This window comes from Artemia sp. Qi Xiang Cuo, chromosome 3 (genome assembly GCF_049724085.1).
Source record: "Artemia sp. Qi Xiang Cuo chromosome 3, ASM4972408v1, whole genome shotgun sequence".
NCBI lineage: Eukaryota > Metazoa > Arthropoda > Branchiopoda > Anostraca > Artemiidae > Artemia > Artemia sp. Qi Xiang Cuo.
Window position 1 is genome coordinate 36,238,788 of NC_142796.1, and position 25,196 is coordinate 36,263,983.

Here is a 25,196-nt window from a genome sequence, read left to right on the forward strand (position 1 = left end):
AGCCTTTTTTGAAGTTTCTTCGATACGAAGTGCCCTGGTATGGAAACAAAAATAAATAAATTGTGCCAACATCGTTCTTTACTTAGGCAGTGCGATCGCGCTGACAATGGAAACCACCGTCCCCACTGAAAGGGGAGAGCTTTCAAATCTTTAGCTAAGAAATGTGGCTTCAGGTGAGTTATTAGTTTGTATAATTTTGTTTGTAATCATTAGGCCAATGATAATAAATTTTTTTTTTTCAAATCTTGGCTGGTCCCCCTTATCTCCTATGAAGTAAAATACGCTTCAGAAAAGGCTACCAGTGGATAAACATTTGCATGAGCAGTCTTTATTCTGTAAAAAAAAAGATGACACATTAGCAGGGGCGCCCCAAGAGGGGCGGGGAGGGGATGTCTCCCCCCCTCAACCTTTTTGGCATTCGGTAAAAGTTTCGCCGAAGGGGAAAATTTCGGCAGAAATTTTGCAAAATCGGCCGAAAATTTGCAAAATTCTTGATTTCTGCAGAAAATTCGGCATAAATCAGGTACCGATTCGGTAAAATTTACGAAGACCCCCCCCCCCCCAATAAAATTAGCCTCAGGACCCCCCTGCACATCAGTGTTACCAATTCAAAAATACGATTTTCCTTGTTGGTTCAAGGTGAGAGACTGCAAGCAAAAGGTTTTTTTTTTAAGCGCGTAATTTGAACGATTTATATTGTTTTTAACCCGATGTCATGTTTTTAGGAGTTTCAGGCTCCCTTGGGACTAAATATATAATCATTCGCGTAATTTCGTATTCCAGTTTTACACTAGACAGATTAAAAAATTGTTTTGAAATTTTAGTTACTGTGGGCTGTTATTTGCTCTTTGCTATGTCGCAGCTACTGCAACGCTCTTCTGTTATTCTATGGCAAAGCAAGAAAGTATATAATGATAATTCCTTTTCAGAAAATCACAGGACAAAAATAGTTATGGCCACCCTTACAGGCGTTTTTATTCTGATAGTAGTCGCTGCTGTTAGTACTGCGCAGATATTTCCGTACCCTGCTCATGCGTCTTGTAGGATCAAATGGTAAGCGTTTCTAAACAACACATATATAGACGCTCAAAGGGATTTATATTAAATGGCATAAGCTATACGAGGGGACAAGGGCGTATCCAAGATTTTTGTTGGGAGGAGGGCAACAAAAAAAAAACTTCAAAAAAACGCATCAAACACATGTTTATATGCATTTTGTTACGAGTAATATGTTTAAATCATATTTAGGTTTTTATTCTACTGCAAGGGGTACAAGTACTCTATTATACCCTATTATAATTTCACAATATCCTGACCTCTCGTAGGTGTGGACTTCGCTGTGCAACAGAAAAAAATCTTACCATTATGAATTGATTCTTCAGGTGGTTTATTCTAAAAATTTCTTAGTTTTTGGGAAAAAGGTTTAGAGGGAAACATGTATTTTTGGACTGATGTTCAATAGCTCCTGCCCATATGTATTTTTTACGCTAATTAAAAAAGAAGTAAGCATTACTACCCAAAAATTATGAAGTTTAAGGTCTATCGATTTTGGATAGCATACTGTAACTGCAAGATTCAGGCTAATGTGATCTATCATTGATCTAGGCTCAGGGGCGGATCCAGGGGGTCGAGGGGGCGCGCGCCCCCTAACATAGTCTAAAGTAATTTAATTTACTTAATTAACGCAAGTTTGCGTTAATTAAACTTGCTCCTAACGCAAGTTTATCGGATAAACCTATTTTGCGCCCCCCCTCCTAAAAAAATCCTGAATTTGCCACTGCCTCGGCTCCGTATCCGTCGTGTACGAGCATTATAGCAGCTTGATTTTGCCTCCGAATAGTCTTTATGCAAATTCAAGTGTTTCGAGAGCGTTTATGTCTCATTTTAGTCTCTTCTGGCAATTGCAATCTAACTTCTTTTTAGCCTCTCTTTTGCATGAAGCTTCTAGATATTACATAATGTAAATTTCGAGCTATATCACCTGTATTAATGGCTTTTCTATAAATGAAGTTTTTTCAAGCCACATGTTTATTCCCCCTTTTTTTAAATGACTGTCGCTTTTTGTTTATACTGAACTGAAGTTTTTTCTATCTAAATACTCGCCTGTGGTATCTAAGAGAGATTTGAGATCTTGAGAAGACTACAAGGAGAACCTTGTGTGTATGAATGTTACCGTGAATGTCCGAAATTGGTGAATGTCGACATTCATCGATGAATTTCCAAAATACCTTTTTTTTTCCTTGGATTTAGTCAGCGTTAGTAGACTAGAACCTTATACTTCTATGACCCCTATGTACCAAACAGGTTTTTCTGGTAGGTATTCTACCGGTCCTATTCTACAGGGCATTACACCTTTGTCAACAACCCTGTACCAAACAGGTTTTTCTGGTAGGTATTCTAGCAGTCCTATTCTACAGGGCATTACACTCTTTCAAAGAGGAACGAGTATAACTTGATTGGTGATTGGGATTTGAATAAAAGGAATAGTTTTCTTTACAATTCATAATAGTGAGTGAATTGAATTCAAAAAGAACAGTTTTTATTTGCGAGGATATTAGTAGAGGAAAAAATGAGGAGTGCATTTACATTTATTGGAGATCAATCACGGAGCTGACAAGAGTGACGCCCAAGTACCTGATGTAGCTGTGGAAATAACTGCTATTTGCACACTATGTCTTGAATGGGACATTGTGTATGCTAGATACGTGATATCATTAAGTAAGTTTAAGCAGAAGGAGCAGCTATGTATTGCTGGAAAAGTGAATATTCTCCATATAAGTAAACTTCGGTCAGCATTATATTTCCTATCGAAATATATTGATGAAAACAAAATGCATCAGTGAATATTATTATTGTAATTATGTTCAATAAAATTGTTTATAAATCATTGGTATTTTTTTTCTTTCTAAAGTAGACTAGCGCATATTTTCTAGAGTAGAAAAAAGAAATTCTGGTTAGTCTGAAGTTGGCTGCGAGAGAGTTAGGACTCTAAAAAATGGATAGGTTCGAGAAAGATCGAATCATGAGGAATCTAGCTCTTATGGAAAAACGTTTAATTCTAGACGATGATTTTCTAGAGTTGTCTATTCAAAGGAAGATATTTTCTCAGGGAATGCTTGTCGATATAATGAAAACAGATTCCCCACCGTTAGACTATTGTTTGAAGCTTCTACAATGTGATCCAAATGCATTTACACATTTCATTGATATATTGATCATAACACGACAAAATGATACTGTGGATTTGCTTTTAAACATTAGTTAGAGAAATTTTAGGACTTTTTTTTCATGATTAAAGATGGTGCTCAAGGAAGATTTACTCCTCTCTCTCTCTATATCAGCCAATTTTTTGTTGTTGCTAGCTCAGATTCATTGTGGTAATAAGAGCGTCAACACATAACAAAAATGCTCAATACGTGTCAACTATGCATGTACACATAGGGCAGTTAGTCATCAAGTTAGACTTGCACAATGATTTAAGAGAATGATGAAAATTGTGGATTATGCAACCCATGTAAATTGAATAGAGGATATGATTTACAAATTAAAGGTTGTAATTCCTGTCTTGAAGAGGTGTGTGACTCTCATCCTAGAGGTTATCTATGCTCCAATTGTCATTATGATAAATGTAAGCAGTGGGAGAATACATATCCCAGTATGATTGGAAAGAATCCTATCCGTGATTTTAGTTTATTGCTACGAGATTGGTATCGTCGCGGGTTTAGATTGTTCCGGGAGGAGGAACCAGGTCAGCGATTCAACTGTTGGAACAACAAGAGAATATGATTTCTACGTCATTGTTGGGAAGACAATGGCTGTTATGATTATAAGCCCACTAATTTTTATTTGGCAGTGACGGAATGTGATTCGACACTTGAGGACACTGTTTATGGAATTACTTCAAACACACAAATTGAATCATGTGAATTCTTTAGGATGAATGAGAACAGTATCATTGACTAAACAAAGAGATATGATGAGCGTGAATTAACACGCTAATATAGAAAATGTAACCCTGACTTTGCAGCACATCAGGAGCAGTACACTGTGCATTCAGATAATCTACTTGCATTAGTAGTTGTCAACAAATACCCATTAGTGAATAATTTCTAAAAAGTAGAAAAGTCGTTTTTACCTTGTATATAATTTTTTTTTATTAATAAAAAATTTCACATACATCTTTAGTACATTTTATTCTTAGGGCACTAAAATCAATATTTAATACACTTGTAAGTGTATTCTCCATTAGAAAGTCGTTCAATCGAGGTAAGTCAACGTAGATTTTGAGAGACTGCCTGTAGGTATAGCCACGGCATCTGAACATGAAAAAGAGTAGTGCACGAAAGCCATATGTCTTAGTCGTTAAATCCTGTACTCTTCGTTGATTTTGAATAATGGTTTTCCCACTGCTTTCAATAAAGTTGCTGATGTATGGCGTGTAGAATTTATACGATAGGCCAAGAGGGTCAAAAAATTCAATATTCTTCGCTGTTTGAAAGATGCATAGCCAATGACCGGTTTTCAAAGTCGATGGACTGCTATTAACAATGATTAGGGTGTTGTTAACACTTGGAATTTTTTCAATGAAGTCCGAAGGTATGCAATAGGACTTGTACTGGGACATGTATGGATCCATACTAAATAAGTTGATTATTTAGATTGTGTTCATGGTGCAAAATCTAATACAACACTATAGTTGGGTGTCATTTCCCAATAGGTTTCAAATTGGCTCAGCGATATTAGCGTGGCACTCTCGGTCAGAGTATCTGCAAATGTACACTCTAAACGTACATTCCCAGTTCGTACTATGGTCATATCCTGTGTGCCTGACAAGTCCAAAACAATGACCCCATGATTTTTTGAAAACATTGAATCGGTTATTCTATTTTCAAATAGTTGGGTCTTCATCTATAGACTGCATGGACAACTCGTAAGGAGCTCTGCAGGATTTTTGTAAAACGATTAAGTGTACAGCGGAATGTCAATCAATCTGCAATAATGGCTAGATAGACCGAAAAAATTATAGTCGTGTAGTGAGGCAGCCCAGGATTAAATGGCACTGCCACTCTTCACAAAGGCCAAGTCCAATTTTGATGGGATTTCTCCATTGATAAATGATGAGTCGCTATAGCTACGAGAACCGGCGGCAATGTGACGTTGATTGGTGATTGTATGGGGGACAAGAAGTTTAATGTTGTTGCCATTGGCTCTTAGCTTTTCCACTGCCAATGGAACAGAGCTCATAACTTGTTGTTTTCGGACGTGGAGAATTGCCAATGAGATAATGACTTTTGCATCGGGTGCTGTAGGAAGTGCTTTTCTCAAAATGAAATTCAGTGGTGCCATCTGTAACTCTATGTCAATCTTGACATTGGGGGGGGTAACTTTTGGGATATATTGACTATCTCTTGATTTAATTTTCCAACTCGATGATACTCCTGGGTCACTGCAGTAGTCAGCTCACCATCAGTATCAACACCTAATTGATATTCATAGCCAAATGATTTTCATCTCAACTCCTTGTATGCCTTTGGCGTCATCATCATAAATTGTATGTAGCTTGCATAGTTGGATAAATTATTGCTGGTGATCACCAATGTTCCATTAATAAATATATTAATTTGTTTGAATAGGTTGTGTAGAATACAGTTTTCATAGGAGAGACCATCGCCGGCATTTGGAGTTGTATTATCTGACTTTTTCTTCACCACAACATTTAAATCAATAAATGTTTACGACAAATCAATGAAATAGTCTTCATTGGAAAATATTTGAAAGTGTAAATTTTCCGAGAGGGGTTGCTGGGGATGAAGTTGTTCATAGTAGCCATACCTGACACTGACATCAACATTTTCAGCATTGATGAGATTCAATGAGGAACTGATTGATGGATATGATTCCTTGTGAGGGAGATAAGTCATCTTAAGAGAAGAAATCCTTCTTTGATCTAACAATCTTTTTCTTTTTCTTCTTCTGCTGCTTATTGGTCTTCGTTGTTTTATTTCCCAAAGTCGTTGTTGATGTCCTTTGCTTCCTGCCTGGGTGGAGACTGATGAGTGAATGACGCGAACGCATCCTTTTCAATCCCTCCCCATTTTGTCGAGATTTTAATTGTTCACCAACGGCCCTTGCTGAAGATCTAATATTTTCCTTAACAGTCTCCTTGAAATTCTTGCCCGACCCCCAGTCCTGTAGTGTGGAGGCAGCAAAATTTGATGCAGCAGGTACAAGATATTTTCTGGCAAGGGGTAGTGCAGAACGAAATCGCCTAGCAAACCGGCTACCAAGACCATAGCCAGACATTGTAGTACGCCCCTTGTAGTAGTTCAATCCATTGCGCATTTGACCCGGACTCAAAGCATCAAGATAGCAGTCGATATTGGAGCAGACAAATGGAATTCTTCTATTGTTCATTTTAGGTTATTTTGCCGTCGTCGTTGAAAATGGGATGAAAATGATAGGTAATCACAGCTAAGCATTTTTTTATTTCGAGAGAATCATCCAATTTACTTCTTAGTGTTAACTGGCAGAGTTCCAAATATGAAATGTTCAGAGGAACATACTGAAAATGCTTTATATTATAGTGATGAACAAGTTCGTGAGTTGTTTGTCTTCCAAGAACACGTAGGAGGGGAACATTTGAATTACCGACTCTCGATGTTTCCACAAAGGAAGCATAGAGAAATATGCAAGAGTCCGAGGCAAAACCAGGTGGATAATCAGCAAAAATAACTTGATCCATCCCGTAAACGGTGCCAGCATTTTTACCATTGATTAAATTCTATTTTAAGCCAAGAACATCTCTTGGATTATCATTGAAAATAATTGTTTCAATGTCCACAGGTGTGCTAATGTATATCCTATCATGTTCCAATGAGTAATTAAGATGGAATGTACCATTCCGACGATATGAGATTTTTCTGTTGATTGTACGACACAAATCCCCCATACTATCATATTCAATATATTTCAATCTGACATGTGGATAGTCACTAGATTTAAGTGCTTCAACCCATTCATAGTCAATAAAGCCCGACCCATTCATAGTCCAATAGAATGGTACAAGTTTAATTTCATACACATGATCCTTTCTCAGGATGTCATAGGTATTTTTGAAAATACAATCGACAAGAGCCACTTCATATGCACCATCAAATTTGATAGCAGGTGAGAGTTTCGTCAAAAAATCACTTATAGTATTCAAATCGTTGTAGAGAGGATCAGGAACATTGGACATGAATGTTACATAGAAATCATTTGGCATTGTCAATATCTTCAACACCGATCCAAGAATCAAAATCAGAGTTGTATCCTAGCCATCGAACAAGTAACTGTTTCTTACCCCTGCGATTACTTTTATTTAATATCTTTTCAATTTTATAGATTTCACTAGCATTTTTAACTTTTTGCAGTTCATAGTCATAAAAGCCGCCGAGAATCTCTTCATCTTTGGTATCACGCAGGCGATAAGTTATGGGTTTAGAGTCTAGGATTTTTGCTACTTTAAAAAGTTCAGTGGACCACAAGTAATTCCCCTTTTCAAAAACATTAGTTGTTCTATTAATTCGAACAGTATCACCAACATTGAATTTATTTTTCTTCTTCTTCTTGACATTTGATTCATTGGAATATTGTTTAAGAAAGGTGTCAATTGTATCATGATCCGAATGATGAACTTCCGTTGGCGTAGAGTTGGACAATGATCGATGAGGTCGTTGATTATAAATCAACACGATTTTATCTAAATCATGAATAAAAGTCGATGTATTTTTCAATGCACACTATTTTGAAATTAAAAGTCGAAGAGTTCTGATCTATTGTTCGGCCAATGCGACCGTTATACGGCTGTGACAATGATTGAGAAGTATACTATATTACTCTACTGCACTTGCAACATGAGGATTAAAAAATTCACTACTACGAACCGTTTAAATTTTTTTATATGAATCCTTTCCGAGAATACTTTCAATGGCCTGAGCAACATCAACACCTCTGTTTGATTGCAATGGAATTGCATATGCATACCGAATAAAAAAACTAATTGCAAGTAGAATGTACTTGTACGGTGTATTTTGACGTCTTTGAAGCTCATCTAGGGTCATGATATCTACTTGAATTATATGTAATCGGTAAAAGGCTTTATTTTTTTGATATTGATTGGCATTAAGTATATGATTTCTATGCAGAGTGTAACTTGATTCATTTTATAGACATTCTTGTACATTTTTATTGCGAACACCTGTGACTTTGGAAAGAGTGATGGGGGAACTTAAACTCCCTGCCTCGCCAATATTTTCAAAAATATATTTCAGAACTTCCACCATTTTGATTGTAAAAACGTTGTGTAACACCTACTACTCTTTTGTATACTGGCTGTTGGTGGTGGTGACGTTGACCTAAAACGTATTCTCTTTTGTCTTACTATCAGCGTTGTGCTAGTATTTTCCAAAATTGATTTAAAATCTTCTTCTTCTTCTTCAAGTTCATGTTTTAATGGTGTCAATGTTGATGATGCATGTTCATTTAATTTTTTTAGAATTTGTCTATTGCCAATAAGACTTTTGGGGAAGTTTAATGTATTTAGAAAGTTGTATAGATGAGTGTCAAATGATAATAGTCCTTTACGATTTGTAACCATGTCATAAATTAAATCAAGTAGATTATATCTCTTGCCCTGAATTATAATCCTTTCCCCATTGCTCCCAAATTGAACTTCATCACTTTCCAAGACATAGGTTAGGAGTCGTTCAATTGTTTCACGAAATTAGAGGGGCATGATGTTTCCAAAGTTCAAAAAAAATTAATACAAATTTTCCTCATTTAGTTTCGTTCCAGCAGCAGCAGCAGCAGCAGTAGATTCTTGAGAAGATGATTTTCTTTTGGGATCAGCAGCAGTGGGCTTCGATCGATAGTGTTTGTCCACTCGGCCAAGTGCATCTTGAAGTAAAATCAGTTTTTTATCATCATCAATAGTTTCATTGTCAAGGAATTTACTCAGATTGTCCTCAAAGTGTTCCACGGGTGAGAGAGCAAGTTCTATTGGAGTCAATTTATAGGGTTTTGCCATTCTCACTAGAGAAAACTGTTTAGAAGTCCAGCAATAATTGGCAGTAAAAGTGTGAAAAAGCTACCGCCTGCCTGAAGAAGTCATGTCCTTTCAAAACTCTTTCCTTTATGTTTTGAAGCCCAAGTACGTACAAATGAATGACGCTGTTTAGCCTATTGTTTACCTTTTTCTAGTATTTGAACAATACCCTTAGTCAAATTTAAAGAAATTTCATATGTTGTATTAATGAAATCAGCGTCACTAACATATTTGAGCATTACTTTCCTAAGCTGAGGTTTTGAAATGTTTAGAACTGAAAGCAAATGCCTTTTTTCATGTAGTTTCTTTAGTGTTATGATAGTGACTAATAGGTCTTTTTAGTGTTCACGGGGAGATATACTGTAATTTCATTGTCAAAAATATCTGTGACTACACGCAGATCCTGGGGTTTTTTTTGATTAAGATCCAGTTGGACTTTACCACTGGGTTTTCTAGTTGTCTGTTTGTATACCGAGAGTAGAAATTTCGGGACACCTGAATAGATATGTTTATTGATGATTATTAGATTGATAGAATCACGAACGACTATGTAGATGATATAGTAGGTACAGTTCAAATCAAGTGTTCGCATACATTTGCTCTGATGAAAGAGATTGTGTAGAACCACAGTAACGGAAATCTGTTCATGATGAGAGCGAACAATGAACAATTGCAGCATTTGCTGGGACCATTGTTCAATAGATTCAGCCAGATCGTCAATGATCAACCAAGAGTTTGGTTCAATAATGTTGAAAACATCAAGTCCCTGTATGAACTGTATCTGCACCGATCCCATGGCAGCAGCAATTGCTTTTATTTTATTGTATGACTCCTGTCAAATACTATAGCAATAGTAGATTTTTTTCGGTTTTTCCGCAAACATTTTATCGCAATTTTCAGTTATTTTAGTTAAGAGTATGGTTTTGTCCGACAATGAGGGTCCACACAGAAACGATCTGAATGGAGTTTTAAATTTATGCCTGTTCCCTTCAACAGCTCACCTGGACAAATAACTTTAGTCCATAATTCTATAATGACTAAATGATTTCCCTACTACTACTACTCTGTTCTTCAAGAAGAAGACGAATAAAGAATCATATTTTTCTTTTATTATATGCACATAAAAAAGTAATAATAAATTGAAAAAAAATACACTTTTTAAAATTTATTTATAATAAAATATACAACATTTACATGGGTACACACAGAAAAAACACTTTTGTTTATTTACAGAAAAAAAAATACAACATTAAATTAGAGAGAGCATTTGAAAAAAAAAATCCGCTCTAAGTAAAAAAAGATAATTTTGGTGACGGTGCGCCCCCCCGCGCTGGCGGTGCCCCCCCCCCCCGGGCCGTGAGGCCCCCCCCTCCCAAAGGTTTTTAGGAAATAATTTACAGGACTTTATTTAAACTAAGACTTTCCCTATGGGCAATACATTCGGCCTGGTCTGAAGTTAAAAAGTGTCCAAGGGGGAGGGTGGTCACACCATCTTGAAAAACATAGACCTTGTCGGAAATGGTACTCATGGCTATTTTTTCTACATTTACAGTAAAGTTCCCGTAGTTGTGGGAACGAATTGCCAGCAATTTGGCTCGTGGAATTGCATTTTCAGTAATACAATTCCTGTAAATGTCCATGTTGAAATTCTTATCCACATAGCGCGTGGGTACTCCTTTGCAACGTTTCTTGATTTCCTCGTCGTATGTCTGTATAAAGTACACCTTCGGACCTACAAACATACCACGGGAAATCAAGTCGCCACCCGACGTTTTACTAGCTCAGGGTAAAGACCACCACTCCAATTGGTGTAGTCCATCCGTGAACTGATAATTTCACCGTGCGCCAAATCATCAATTAGATTTGGTGTTTTAACTTTTAACAGTAGAGAATCCGTGTCACCGTAGCAGACCTCTACTTGCCCCTTTTCAGGCCACTGTACCCTAGCCACATTGTAGTAGAATTCCAACATGAGCTTTTTAGAGATCTACAGGATAGCACTGCCTGCAGCAATATTTTTTTTCAAGACAATGCATCTTTTTTTTATATTTAAAAGTACAATGTCCGGACCAATGATTGTAAGGGAATTGTAATTTGGATCGGCAATAATTCGAGCACATTGTTCTGGATCGGTCACAACGTCACAACAATTCCTATTGCGAACACTCTCACACATTTTGCCAAAAGCCGAATTCAAAATGAGTTTATAATTTCTTTTTCGGCTTTCGTCTGTGCTTCAGAACGTTTGCTGACAAAAGTGTTTACAAATGTTTTCAAATAGTGTTTTTGACCAAACTCAAGTAATCTGCGAACCTTTGTGACGTTGAAAACATTGATGCACATTCATTTTAACGCCACACAATGTACAGCTGTGTTTTTTTTCGGCAGAAGGTCAGCGGTAAGTATTTTATTTGTTGGCTTCATATACATTTTACCCTTCTCGCAGAGTCACCTATTGCGATGAACAGTTTGGTCCTTAGTCACAGGTCTATTGGTATACGGGAAAACAAAATTCTTTTTCGGACCGTTTAGCGCGTACGGTATCGCGCCGTCGAGTTCAAAAAAACACCAGACCGGGCATTTCTCCACAATACTGATAAGTTCTGTACCATAGGAAGCATAATGGTAATTGATCAATGTGTAGTCGCCGCAGGGTAGCGCATAATGGGACATGGCTGAGGGGTAGAGAGAATTCATATCGAGGAAAACTGCATTCAATTTTGTCCCCGTCTTCTCTCCTGTTGGATCAGTTTCCAAGATACGGTCCCCGTGAAACACAAAACCCCCCCTAATTGATCTTTCTATGAAGAGGTGCTGATCAATGTCAGTGATTAGCCCAATTTTTTCCCCACTAATTTTCAGGATGAGGTCCATCACTAGATGAGGCAAAGAAAAATAATAGCCGAAATCAAGATTAAATTCCTCATAGATTTTGTCCGAATTTTTACACATAATGTCTAACAGGGTTAACACGTCACTCGAGAAATACAGCTTGCAGTAGTCAAAACCATTTTTACACCCTCCCTCTGCCCAAACTTTTGTAGCAAAACTGTATTCCTCGGGGGTGCAACTACGATCGTGAAGACTGTCGTAAAACGATTCAATTGGAGGAATAGTTTCTATTCTCGACATGGCGAATCTTAACAAGGAACAATAATAGTCATAGGGATAGATGTCCTTGACCGTTAAAAAATCATATAAACCATTTGGAAATTGTTGCTTGAGAAGGGGGAAAGCATTGCTGCCGTCATCGTTTTTCTGCACTTGAATTAATTTACTCAATGATTTAAAGATAAAACTGTATGAATCTAAAAAGCGAATTTTATTCGTGTACTCAACGGCGGCTTCAACAAATTTCCACGTAAATTCCATAACAAGCAACTTTTCCGACGATTTAGGTATGATTTTGTACGTAAAGCTTTCTATCACCCATGCATCCTCTATTGTTCTATTTCTTTGAAGATGCGTCAATGCAGGTAGCACATACTTTAGATCGTAGTTAGCATTATGTATAAAAACAGTCAGAAAAAGTTGCTTTTTAATTTTTAAATGACATGATTTGTGTGCCCACCCTTGAAAGTTATTTTGTTCTGTTGAATTAGGATGAATAAGATGATTTTGGCCGTAAACCGCGACTTTTGGAGGGAGGCTTCCCCAACATACCCGGAGAATTGTCCCTTTTTCCAATACTCGCTGTTCCTTCTCTAAAAATATCATTGGATAGTTGATATGACGTGATCGTAAAAGTGCCTTTTTTGCCGTTTTTATTAAAGAAACCAATAGCTTTTCCATACTGCCCTCCTCGTCCATAGTAAAAAAAACTCTTCCAATTGCATTTTATTGTTGCAGTCGCGACGAGCGTGTGCGTAGGAACACGCAACTAGTTTGTGTTCCTTGACTATATTTGGCCTTGATGGGTCCGATACCTCAACCAGTCTTGTTTCACAATCTAAAGACACTTTATCAGATTGTAGAAGAGAATTTTGAAAATTTTTAAATTGTAAAGTGTCTTTGCCTTCTGCCGGCATTTCTATTCTTTGATCTTCATGAATTTTGCAATGCTCCATGTGGTCTGAGAATGTCTGCTCAGATCTAAATGGAGTCAGGCACATGGGGCAATAGAAACGTTCACCTTTTTTCACACCTTGAGATAAGAGTCGACTTATTGCTGTAACGGGAAAAAATGGCCATAAGAATTTACATCTTTGGGAGGTTCGTAAATAACCCATACACAATTTTTAACATTTTCCATCGACGGTGTCTTCACACAGTACAAAGCCAATTTCTTACTCGGTTTTTTTCCCCTGTCTACATATTAGGTTTCGTATTGAAGTACAACCACCCCCACTCCCACCAATTCATTTTAGTTCGAAAAAGATCTTATTTATTTAAAGGACACCGGGTACTTTCCCTCTAAACAATCAAAATTTACTTTAGGGAAATTTTTTCCACCGTTGCGAGCAAGTCTGTTGAGATTTTTCATTGATGATTCATCTTTCAATGTTTTATGGGCCGCCACTAAAAATGCATATTTAAAACATTGCAGTCCTGTGTCAAAATTGGAACCCTGAACTCCTTTGGTAGCCGACAAATCTGGGTGACATTTTATTCTTAGATTACCCGCCCCCTTAAAATAGTTTTTTTAAATCTACTGAGATTCAGATCCATGCGTTCAATGTATAAAATTGTGGACCCACTACCCCTCTCATTAAACGTGTCCAAAGTTGAAATTAGTTTATTTACCCAGTTGAAAAAGTTGTCTTCAAATTCGTTTAGACCCTGATAAAAAGTCTGGTTGCCTGTCGAAAAATGAAAATAAAAAATGTCCCCGGCTGTGCCCTTTTGTAAATAAACTTTTTGATTCACCGATGCTTTAATTCCCCCTCGACCTCCCCAATTCTGAATCTGAATCTCAATTTTTGCTCGAATTTTGTCGATATAGCTATGGAGAACTTTCACGGGGTCAGTTAAAATAAGGCCAGCGTTTTCCTCGGGGGAGCTAAAATCTACCCTGTATGTTTGCAAATGACCTAGAGCAGATTCTAACAAATAAAATTCAGGCAATTCCGGGGACATAGCACTATTTTCATGTCCTGACCCTGTTTGTTCAGGACTCAATTCACTAATAGTAAAGTTGCTGTTAAAAATGTCCCCGGAAGAATTAGCCCCAACAATTTGCATAAGACTGTCCATTTCTTCAGCTGTAAATTGGAAATCCAGGGGGATATCAAATAACGTACCTTCACTAACACCATCCGATGTGAGGGGACAATTACCCATGATACTTTGAAGTCCTGGGCCAGGGAAGGCAGAAGTTTACACAGCTTCCCCCTGAACCTAGAAAATGAATGGATTAAGTTTGTTTTTTTTGACGAAAGTTTTATCACAATTATAACACACTTTTCTTTTTTTTTTAACTAAAAAGTTAACCCCCTCCCCCTGAGAGGACCCTTGGGAACCGGGAGCTTCCTTTGAGGTAGGAGGATCGATGCCCTTTCGAGTTGGGATATCGGAATTCACAACACTGTTCAAATAGAACAGCCTCAAATTCTTTCTCAAATGCATCTTTCAACGAAAATAATTGCTTGAAATGAGTTTGCCAAAATAATGTTTCTTGACATCATTGTGAAGACATAATTGGACTTTCTTCGTATGTTAATATACTTTATCAGAAATTGACATCCTGTTACAAGAACCCCACTTAAAATTCAAATAATACTTATCAAGTGAATCCTGTTACAAGAATCCCACTTAAAATTCAAATAATACTTCTCGAGTGGACTAAAAAATCCAGGTATACTGATGGGACATTTTTGATAAGAGCCCGGATATGTGCGAAAGCTTAGCACAATAATACCAGTTTAAGAGTGCTTGCCAACTGTGAAATAGCGAATCGTTTTTTTTTGTTTGTTTATATATATATATTTAGTTTGTTTTAACGAATAATTGGATTTTTTCATAATAAAAGCATATTTGCTAAAATATAATTTAAAAGGTAAGGTTTTTTTTTTTTTAGAAATGCATGATAGGCTATTTCAGTGTTATAAGCATTCCTTTATATACTGCTAATTTTGGTTAATGAAAGAAAATGAAATGGGATTATTATTATTATAGAATATTTTAGAAACAAATTTAAGTTTTACTCATCAAAATTATGCGCTTGAGAAAATTTAACTTATTTTTGAAAAAAAAAATACGGAAAAGAAAACAAATATATATAAACTTACAAGTTCTGGCTGCACTTGTACATCAGAAGTCCCTGGCATGGCGTGAAGAGGAGTGTTCCCTCCATCTTGATCAGATGAAGCTGATTCAAATTTCTTGTTAGGTTGCATAGAGAGTCCTGGCCGGTCTGATGAACTACGATATCTGAACTGTTGGCCTTGCAAGTTGCATTGATGCAGTATTGATGTTATTAGCTTGTGTAGTGGAGTTTTCCATCCTTGTGACCCACTGTCATTTCGGTTTTTGACCGGACTGCATTGGGACTGACACTGACCGGGCAGCCTCGTCATCTCGCGCTTTCTTTGATGGAAGAGGGGTACATTCTTCGCTATTTGCGCTACCCATAGGTCTCTTTACAGCTGGAGGGGCAGCAAATTCTTCATAATTTGCCTTAAAAAGAAGAGAAAAAATTAGTATCAAAATAATTTCCCCCTTTTCTTTACAGAAAGAAAGTTAGCATCATCATCCATATAATTTTGTTTTGAAAAGCATTTATCTCATTTCAGTAAAGCAAAAAAGTAAAAATTTCGCTATTTGCGGTACCCATTGCTCTCTTTACAGCTGGAGGGGCAGCAAATTCTTCATAATTTGCCTTAAAAAAAAGAGAAAAAATTAGTATCAAAATAATTTCCCCCTTTTTTTTTACAGAAAGAAAGTTAGTATCATCATCCATATAATTTTGTTTAGAAAATCATTTATCTCATTTCAGTAAAGCAAAAAAAGTAAAAATTTTGTGAGAAATATATTAGGCTTAGAAATCAAACGTTTTTTTTTTATTAGACAATCAGTAGTTTATAGCCATAGGATAGGAATCATTGTTTTCTATTTTTACTATTTAGAAAAATATTAAATGTTCTAGTCTATAGGCTTTAAATTAGATCGTTAACCCCGCAGCCTATAGACCTAAATTTGCAAACATAGGTTAAAATGCTATCTATACTTAGCTAGCTCAATTCTTATTTATTCAAAATATTAACAGGGGGGCATAGGATCTTCAATTCCATAGTATCGAAACACAAAAAAAAGTCGACAATTATATGCAAAGCTTTTAAAAGCTTTATACCTAAATTACGAAATACTTAAAATCACGGAAAAAAAAGGAAGACCAACCTTTGGGATTTGAACGAAATTCAACTTTAGTGTAAAGAGCAAGATATTGAGGAGGGGGGCAACCTTTCATATCTGCCGAAACTAATATGCAAATTCTATTTTAATTTTTCATATACAATGAACCAAAATCAAATTGATCATGCTTCTCTCTTTTTTGAATATCAAAATAATTTCCCCCCTTTTTTTTTACAGAAGAAAAAATTACTCTGCACAAAGAACCCCCTCTAACCACACGGAATCGGGGAACAGAGTCTCTCTCAAATTCCGTAAAGCTCTTTTAAAAGATACAAGAATTACTTATTTAACACAAAAATTTCGTTTTTAACGGATACCAAGTAAAGAAAAACTGTGTTAGAATTGATTCATTGCCCTCTTCCCAGTCATATATTTTTATAAAAGCCTCGCGTACATACGAATATCATGGTACTAAACCCTCAAAATATGAAAAAAAAAAATTACAAAATTTAATTAGCTAGCTCAATTCTTACTTATTCAAAATATTAAAAGGGGGGGGGGGTACAGGATCTTCAATTCCATAGTATCGAAACACAAAAAAAGTCGACAATTATATGTAAAGCTTTTAAAAGTTATATACCTAAATTACGAAATACTTAAAATCACAGAAAAAAGGAAGACCAACCTTTGGGATTTGAACGAAATTCGAACTTTAGTGTAAAGAGCAAGATATTCAGGAGGGAGGCATCCTTTCATATATACTGAAATTAATATTCAAATTCTATTTTAATTTTTCATGTACAATGAATCAAAATCAGAGTGAACATGCCTCTCTTTTTTCAATATTTACTAAAATTGAAATACATGGAATCATTTAATATTTAATGATGAAGGAAGCTTTTTAAAAGAGGTAACTACACAGTGTAAGGAAATAATTTCTTCCTTAACTTAATGACGGGACAATTTCTTTTTATTATAATAATGAGAAAATTTTACTCACCAGAAGCTGCTTAGAATTTTCCATTTCTATGTAAATGTTCATAAAAAATGTCAGTAGTGTTAAGTTGAATAAATTATTCCAACTGATGAAGAACCTAATTTGAAACCTGAATATATACAAAAAGTAATTGAATTACCTTGAAACAAGAAGTGCTGGTTTTGGTTTATCACTAAAAAAGAAATGTATATACCTTGAACTAGAAATTGTGTGAATCTTTTGGCAAAGGTGTGATGCCCTGTAGAATTGGACTACTAGAATACCTACTAGAAAAACCTGTTTGGTACATAGGGGCCATAGAAGTATAAGGTTCTAGTCTACTAGCGTTGCTAGTCAGCTTTTTCAGTTTAATGCAAGGTTTGATGATAACTGGTTAGGTTAGATTAGGTTTGGCTGGATTAGGTTAGCTTAGGGTTATAATCCATTTCAAATATTTATAATCTAACTTAAACTAACATAATGTAACCTAACTTTAACTTTTACCATCATAGCTTGCACAAGACGGAAAAAGCTGACTCGCAAAGCTAATTGAATCCAAGCAGAGAAAAGGGAATTTCGGAAATTCACCGGATAAATGTTTTTAGGGGAAAAAATTTATCCCTTTTTAAGGAAATGTCCCCTCTCACGGATATTTTAGAATTATGATGACTATAATTCCCGGACATCCCAAAATGATGTCCCTGCAAAAACCGACAAAGGGGGCATGAACTCAACGGAAAATGAATCTAAATTTAAAATTCTATGTCCATCGGCCATCAATAATTAAAACGCAGCCCTCGCACAAAAATTCTCATAGATCTAAAGTTCCATGATCGTATGGAAAATAATGGAGAATGTTTTGAAACTATGACTATTAAAAAAAAGGTGTCCTGCAACCTTACAAAGCCGATTAATCGATACATTAGGGCCAATAACTAAACACACAATATTGAGCTTTTTTTGCAAAGAATATCTTTTGGTTGAAGTCTAATTTTCTGTTATCTTAGGGATAACTGAAATTCTTTTAACTACAAATGGAAATTATTGGGGGTCATGGTAATCCATAACTATTATTAGATATATGAAACCAAGAAAGGAAAGTATATAATAAATGGAAAAATCAAATCAAATAGGTGAGAAAACGAGGATTTGGCAGCCAGTGGAAAAATATGAAGATGAAAAACAAGCATAAATTTCGTCAAGGACTTCCGCCATGTCGTCCTCAGTGCTATAAAAAAAAAAAAAAAAAAAAAAAAAAAAAAAAAAAAATCTAACCTTTCAAAGTGAACCTAACAAGAGGAGATAATTTTAGATGAGGTAATGGTGATTAAATAATTTTATCACCACCGTTGTAAGCTGTTTTTAGTCTTAAAGATTTCAATTTTCCTATTAGTAAGAAATTTTTTTCTGGTAGGAAGAAATTAATTGTTACTTTTTAATACATTTTGAGGTACTTGTGTATTATACGCCACTCACTCAAGTTTATGCTGTTTAAAACTCGAGAACAAACCGGTTTCTTCGTTACTTTCTTTCAGCTTAGCGTGAGACAAGACAAAAACAAGTGACAGAATAGATGGGAAATATATAATTTGGGCTATATATTTACACATTAAGGAGGGGGGCGGGTAAAGTATTTAGACAGTTTGAAAATAGAATGTATGCTATTTTCCGATTTTTTTACAAAGACACAAAAAAGGTGTCTTCAAAATCTGGGATAGAAGGTTTTTCAATATTTAATGCTAAATGAAGATAAGACGGAAAGTCATTTTTCAAATTTAGGAGGCAGGTGCAAGCCCTCACTACTAATTGGCATGACTTTTCTGAGGGATGGGGCTTCTGGGAAGTTTTTCTTGTATTTGTCCTTGGTTAGAACAACTAAGAATATTTTAAAGAAGATTTTGTACTTATTAGGATACTATTTATTTTTATGCCTAAAAATGAACCTACTCTCCCTAGATCTTCATAAGAATAAAGTGGCGATTGCTGATCTCACAGAAAACCCATCTTACCGGTAGTAGAGAAGAGAAAATAGACAAAGATCACTTGTTGCTCTGGTCTGGAAGGAGCACGAGAAGGAATGGCGTTGGCCCTGCGCTAAACAGTCTCGCAAGAAAGTCATTACTCTTGCAAGAAGCCGTATCAGAAACACTAATGAAGGCTCACTTTGGATACAAATACAGTAAAATAACTATTGTTGTATGCTATGCCCCGATCAACGATTCCAATGACAATTCTTACTTCATAATATGTGCAATAATTGTAGCTAATACATTTTGCATGCAGACCCGCTATACTTTACCCCCCCCTAATGTGCAAAAATATAGCCCAAATTTGGTTCTAAAGTATTATAATTCCATCATATTCTGTAATATTTCATTAGGATTGAGTGTCAAAGAAACAGGTTCTAATTAAATGAAGTACTTGAGTGAGTGGCATATAATACGCAAGTACCGATTTTGACATAAAATCTTTAAAGTTCGTTCTTCTTTTATCATAGTAACGAAACTTTTTTTTCAGTTTCTTCCGTCTGAGGGAGACATGGTCAAGGGGACTCATACTACTCCAGTAAAGGCTTATGTTGATGATCTCAGTTTCAAGTTTACTTCCACACCCAGTAACACTTGCAATGTTGAGGTATGGATGTCTGTAGCTATTGAATATTGCCTGACAAATATAGGTTCTATTACTGATCGGTTGTGGAAATGCGAAAGGCATTAAGCGACATTTTCCAAAATTCAGGAGAAGATGCTCCAATCGTGCTTTTCTGGGCATCTCATGGTGGGCCTTATGTGACAATCTTCGTGGTTGTGGTAGAGTCGTGTACTTAAAGTTTTTTGGTCTTCCAAAACAGGTCGAAAATTTTTATAAAGTGTTTTTACTGGATTATAAAATTGAGAATATCTTGGAAACAAAAGGGGATGCGTGCCTTCTGATTAAACCAATCGGTCGGGTGTTCCTGATTTTAGTAGAATTGACATATAACTAATTTTTACTATCGACATATAAATAATATGTCATATAGCGCCTTTCGCATATCCACAACCGTGATGTAACTTCCATCTGCTCCCGATTGATTCTGAAATTTTCATACGGTTACGTTACGTTGAGTAAAATTTTTCAGACTTAAACAAGTCCTTTCGAACAAGCTAAGACAAAAATCCATATTACCATCGTAACCATGTCTAAAATCATTACGGTCATCTTATGAAAGCAATTGAAAAATTAAAAATGTAGGATCTGCTCTTCCAGCTCTGATCGAGCGTCAAGATGCCTACGTAGGCACTTGACATTGCCTATGTTGCGAACAAAGTTTGTTTCGTGGAGTCTTAAGTTATGCTACTTCAGTGGGGATTGACGGCCAGAAGCCTGGAACATTATGTAATTATTTGTGACTGTTTTCTTTTTCTTCGACTGATAGTTACAAGTGACGTGTTGCATAATGGTTTGATTTTTTAGCAATTTCATCAGCAATGTGTCACTTGCTAATATAGACCTTTCTGCAAAGATTAATTTGTAAATAAAATTAATGTTGTCGTTCAAGAAGAAGCAGGAAATGGTAAAATGATTTAAAAGAGAAACAAAAAGATGGGAAACTGTTCAAGAGAGTCTTTATCTTGAGCGAAGCTTGTACGAAAAAGTGAACTCATGAAAGAGAACTTAGTGTTTGTTCTGTTGCACTGAACCTTTCTCTTTTGCATTCTAACGTTATTATTTTCTTCATATTAGTACCGACTTAAAGGCGATTAGCGGACGGTCCATTTTAAGCTATAATTGCCCGTTAGCTTTTATCCCAACTCCTTGACAAATTATTATTATTACTAGCCAAAAAAGCCCATTCGCAGGTCTTTTGACGAGCAAAAAGACGGTTTCTCTGGCTTTCTAATCGCCTTTCATCTCCGTAGATGTAACTAGACTATTGCTTCACTAGTTATATTTACAGGCAGAACAAGTCAACCAGTTATTAGTGAAATTATGTTTCAACATTCTGTCCTTGATTTTTCGGCAAAGGAATAAAAGACAGACTTTTTGCTAACTCACATAGCTATACTGCTAGATGAACGAACTTTGCAGGAGTATATCTGCAACCTTTTATTAATTCATATTTGTTGCTTTGATTTTTATTTTCTTCCATCAAACAGTTCGTGGTAACGAACTGTAAGTAAGGAGCGACCCGGCTCAACGGTAACCGAAACTCTAGAAAACGGGTTATTGATACCAATAGATATATCAAAAGAATCAGATTTCAATGCTGATTTCAAATATATAACTTTCATCAAGTTTTGTCCTACCCATCAAAAGTAAAGCGCCTGAGAAAATTTGGCTGATTTTCAAAAAAAGGGGGAAAGACCCCCTAAGAGTGATAAAACCTTGATGAAAATCACACTATCATATTCAGCGTATCAGAGAACCCTACTGTAGACGTTTCAAGCTCCTATCTACAAAAATGTGGAATTTTCCATTTTTTGCCAGAAGAAAGATCACGGATGCGTGTTTATTTGTTTGTTTGTTTGTTTGTTTGTTTTTTTTTTTTTCCCAGGGGTGATCGTATCGACCCAGTGGTCCTAGAATATCGTGGGAGGGCTCAGTCGAACGGAAATTAAAATTTCTAGTGCCCTTTTTAAGTGACCCAAAAAAATGAAGGGCAACTAGGCCCCCTCCCACGCTTATTTTTTTCCCCAAGTCACCCGATCAAAATTTTGAGATAGCCATTTTGTTCAGCATGGTCGAAAATATGATAAATATGTCTTTTAGGATGACTTAATCCCCGAAGTTCCCAGAGGGAGGGCTAAAAGTTATGAACTTTACCCAATGTTAACATATAGTATTGGTTATTGGGAAGTATACAGAAGTTTTCAGGAGGTTTTTTTTCTGGTAGTGGGAGGGAAGGGTGGGTCGGTGGTTATGTTGGAGGATCTGTTCATGAAGGAAGTTTTCATGGGGGAAGGAAATTGCCATGAAGGGGGCGCCGGACTTGCCAGCATTATTTATTGGTTATTGGGAAGTATACAACCATTTTCAGGAAGGATTTTTTCTGGAGGGGGGGGGGGCGCGAGTAGGGGGTTAATATGGAGAAAATTTACTTGTAGGGTTTGTAGTTTGGGGCATGGCAAATTCAATGCAGGGGGCGCCGGATTTCCGAGCATTATTTAAGAAACGATCAGAAATTAAATAAAAAAAAACAAGTTTTTTCAACTGAAATGTAAGAAGGAATATTAGAACTTAAAACGAACAGAAATTATAACGTATGTGAGGGGGTTCTCCCCCAAGTCAGTACCTCGCTCTTTACGCTACAGTTTTTTTAAGTGCTTTCAAAAGAGCTATCTATTCTAATTAAACGGCCTTTGTGATTCTGGGTTTTCTGAATAAAAATTTTTTTTTACTTTTAACGTAAAGCGCGTTGTATTGACTAAGGGGAGAACCCCTTCATATAAGTAATAACATATACGTAATAAAAAAAAACAATAAAAAAACAAGCGATACGGCTCAATAGTAATCGAAACTTTTAAAAACGAAATTTTGATGTCAATAAATGTATCAAAAGAATGTGTTTATAATGCTGATCCTAGTAGTAAGGCCATATAAGATTAGAAACTTACATTCAAACTTACGCCTGAGGCATAGATATGTGTGTAAGTTTTCAAGTAATTGGGTTACCAGGGTCATTTGCAAAGAGGTATCATTTCTATAGAAGGTATAGTAATTTGAAATATCATATGGAATTTGCTTGAAGGTATATACTTTGCGTACGTGCCCGTACCAAACAGGTTGGTTATAATCTATTCTGGTTCAAGTTTTTTCTGACACAATTAACTGAATTTCTATTTCAAGATATACAAGTTTTTTTTTTAGGTTTGATCCGTGTCGGAAAAACTGGTGTATCTTTTTAGTTTTCTTTACAATTCATATTAGTAAGAGACTTGAATTCAGAGAGAATAGTTTTTATTTGCAAGGATATTAGTAGAGGAAAAAAATGAGTGATGCATTTACATTATTGGAGATTAATGATGGAGCTAGCAACAGTGATATAATTACTTCTTTAGTTTACGAGATTTGCGAATTTTTTGTGAAGAGGTATTAGCGTAAAGGTATTGCGATAGTTAAGAATGGCTCACGGGTAATTAAAGATTGGGGTGCTTACATCAGATACTTAATAGATTTGACGATTACAAGAGACATTGCTAGAGTCAAATATATTTGGTGTTGGTGATATTATGACCCTCCAAGTCCCCTGGGGAAAGAGCTGCACAGTGTATCGGTATCGGACGTATTATTTTTGGGCGTATTGCTATCGCAGGTATCTATACAGATTTTTAGTAGCTCGTATAAAAGATATTACTCATATCTACGTTCTTCCTATAAATTCAACCAACAGCAACTTCAAAACGGCACTAAAAACGGCACTTTTGGTGCAATGTCTCAAGTGTAAAAGCTGGGGACTAGTGGACTACCAGCACTTTTAGATTGACGTTTAATGGGTCATTAGAAAGCTAATGCTCGTATATACGTAATGTTTTATCATTTCTACCATCACTTAAAACAATAGTTTTGATGTCACTTCTTAAGTAGATTAAATAAAAAAACAAGTTTTTTTTAAATTAAAGCAAGAAACGACGGTAAAACTTAAACCGAACAGAAATTATTCCGTATATGAAAGGGCTGTCCCCTCCTCAACGCCTCGCTCTTTACGCTAAAGTTTTTTATTGTTTTAAAAAAAGAGTCGTGAGAAAGTCAAACTTTTGCGTAAAAAGCGAGGTGTTGAGGAGGGGACAGCCCCTTTCATATACAGAATAGAGTTTTATGGATATTGGTAAAAGTGGGATTTTTAATTATAAAAAGTTCAATATTCGAATCTAGCGTCAGCAGGAGCTTAGGATAGTAGTGGGGGCAATTGATATATAAGGAGCACTTGCCCACTATTTTTGAAAAAAAATACCTTTTTGTGGCTTTTTTACTTTTAAAAAATACAAAGTTCAATATTCGAAGCTAGCTACAGCAGGAGCTTAGGATAGTAGTGGTGGCAATTGAGATATAATGAGCAAGTGCCCCCTATTTTTGAAAAAATAACGTTTTGTGGCATTTATAATATTAAAAAATACAAAATTCAATATTCAAATCTAGCTTCAACAGGAGCTTAGGATAGTAGTGGTGACAATTGAGAGATAATGAGCACGTGCCCACTTATTTTGAAAAATACATTTGTTTTCCATTTATAATTAAAAAAATTTAAATATTCTAGTAGATCGACAGAAGGAGAGTATGATAGTAGTGGTTAAACATTATATATCAGGTGCGCAGGCTTCCTAATTTTTGAAAAAATTCTATAGGGTTTCATTTTTACTTTTTAAAAATAAACAGTTATAGATTCGAAGCTAGTGCCAACAGGAGCTTAGGATAGTAGTGGTGAAACTGTATATATACGGGGCAAGTGCCCCCCTATTTTTGAAAATATACTTTTTTGTGTCATGTAAAATTTTATAAAATAAAAAGTTAAATTATAGAAGCTAGCTTCAGCAGAAGCTTAGGATAGTAGTGGGGACAATTGAGATATAAGGAGCAATTACCCCCTATTTTTGCAAAAAAATACCTTTTTTTGTCATTTAGAATTTATAAAAATTCAAAGTTTAATATTCGAAGCTATCTTCAACAGAATCCTAGGAGAGTCTCGGGGACACGTGAGATATAAGGAGCAATTTCCCACAAATTTTTAAAAAAAACTTTTTTGGTTAATTTTTAATTTAAAAAAATAAAATATTCTAAGCTATCTTAAGAAGTAGATTAGGAGAGTAGTGTTGACACATGAGATATAAGGAGCAATTGACCCCTATTTATTAAAAATAACTTTTT

At 35.8% G+C, this 25,196-nt stretch overlaps 1 protein-coding gene across 1 annotated transcript in view; it reads left to right on the forward strand.

Moving 5' to 3' along the window:
• Positions 1–935: 935 nt before the first annotated feature.
• The window catches only part of LOC148954053 (uncharacterized), a 41,382-nt gene continuing 17,121 nt past the window's right edge, over positions 936–25,196 (forward strand). Inside the window, exons 1-2 of the mRNA XM_089086902.1 lie at positions 936–1,053; positions 19,869–19,985. Coding sequence (XP_088943028.1) covers positions 1,051–1,053; positions 19,869–19,985 — 120 coding nt within the window. The 5' untranslated portion in view covers positions 936–1,050. The remainder of the gene's footprint in view (positions 1,054–19,868; positions 19,986–25,196) is intronic.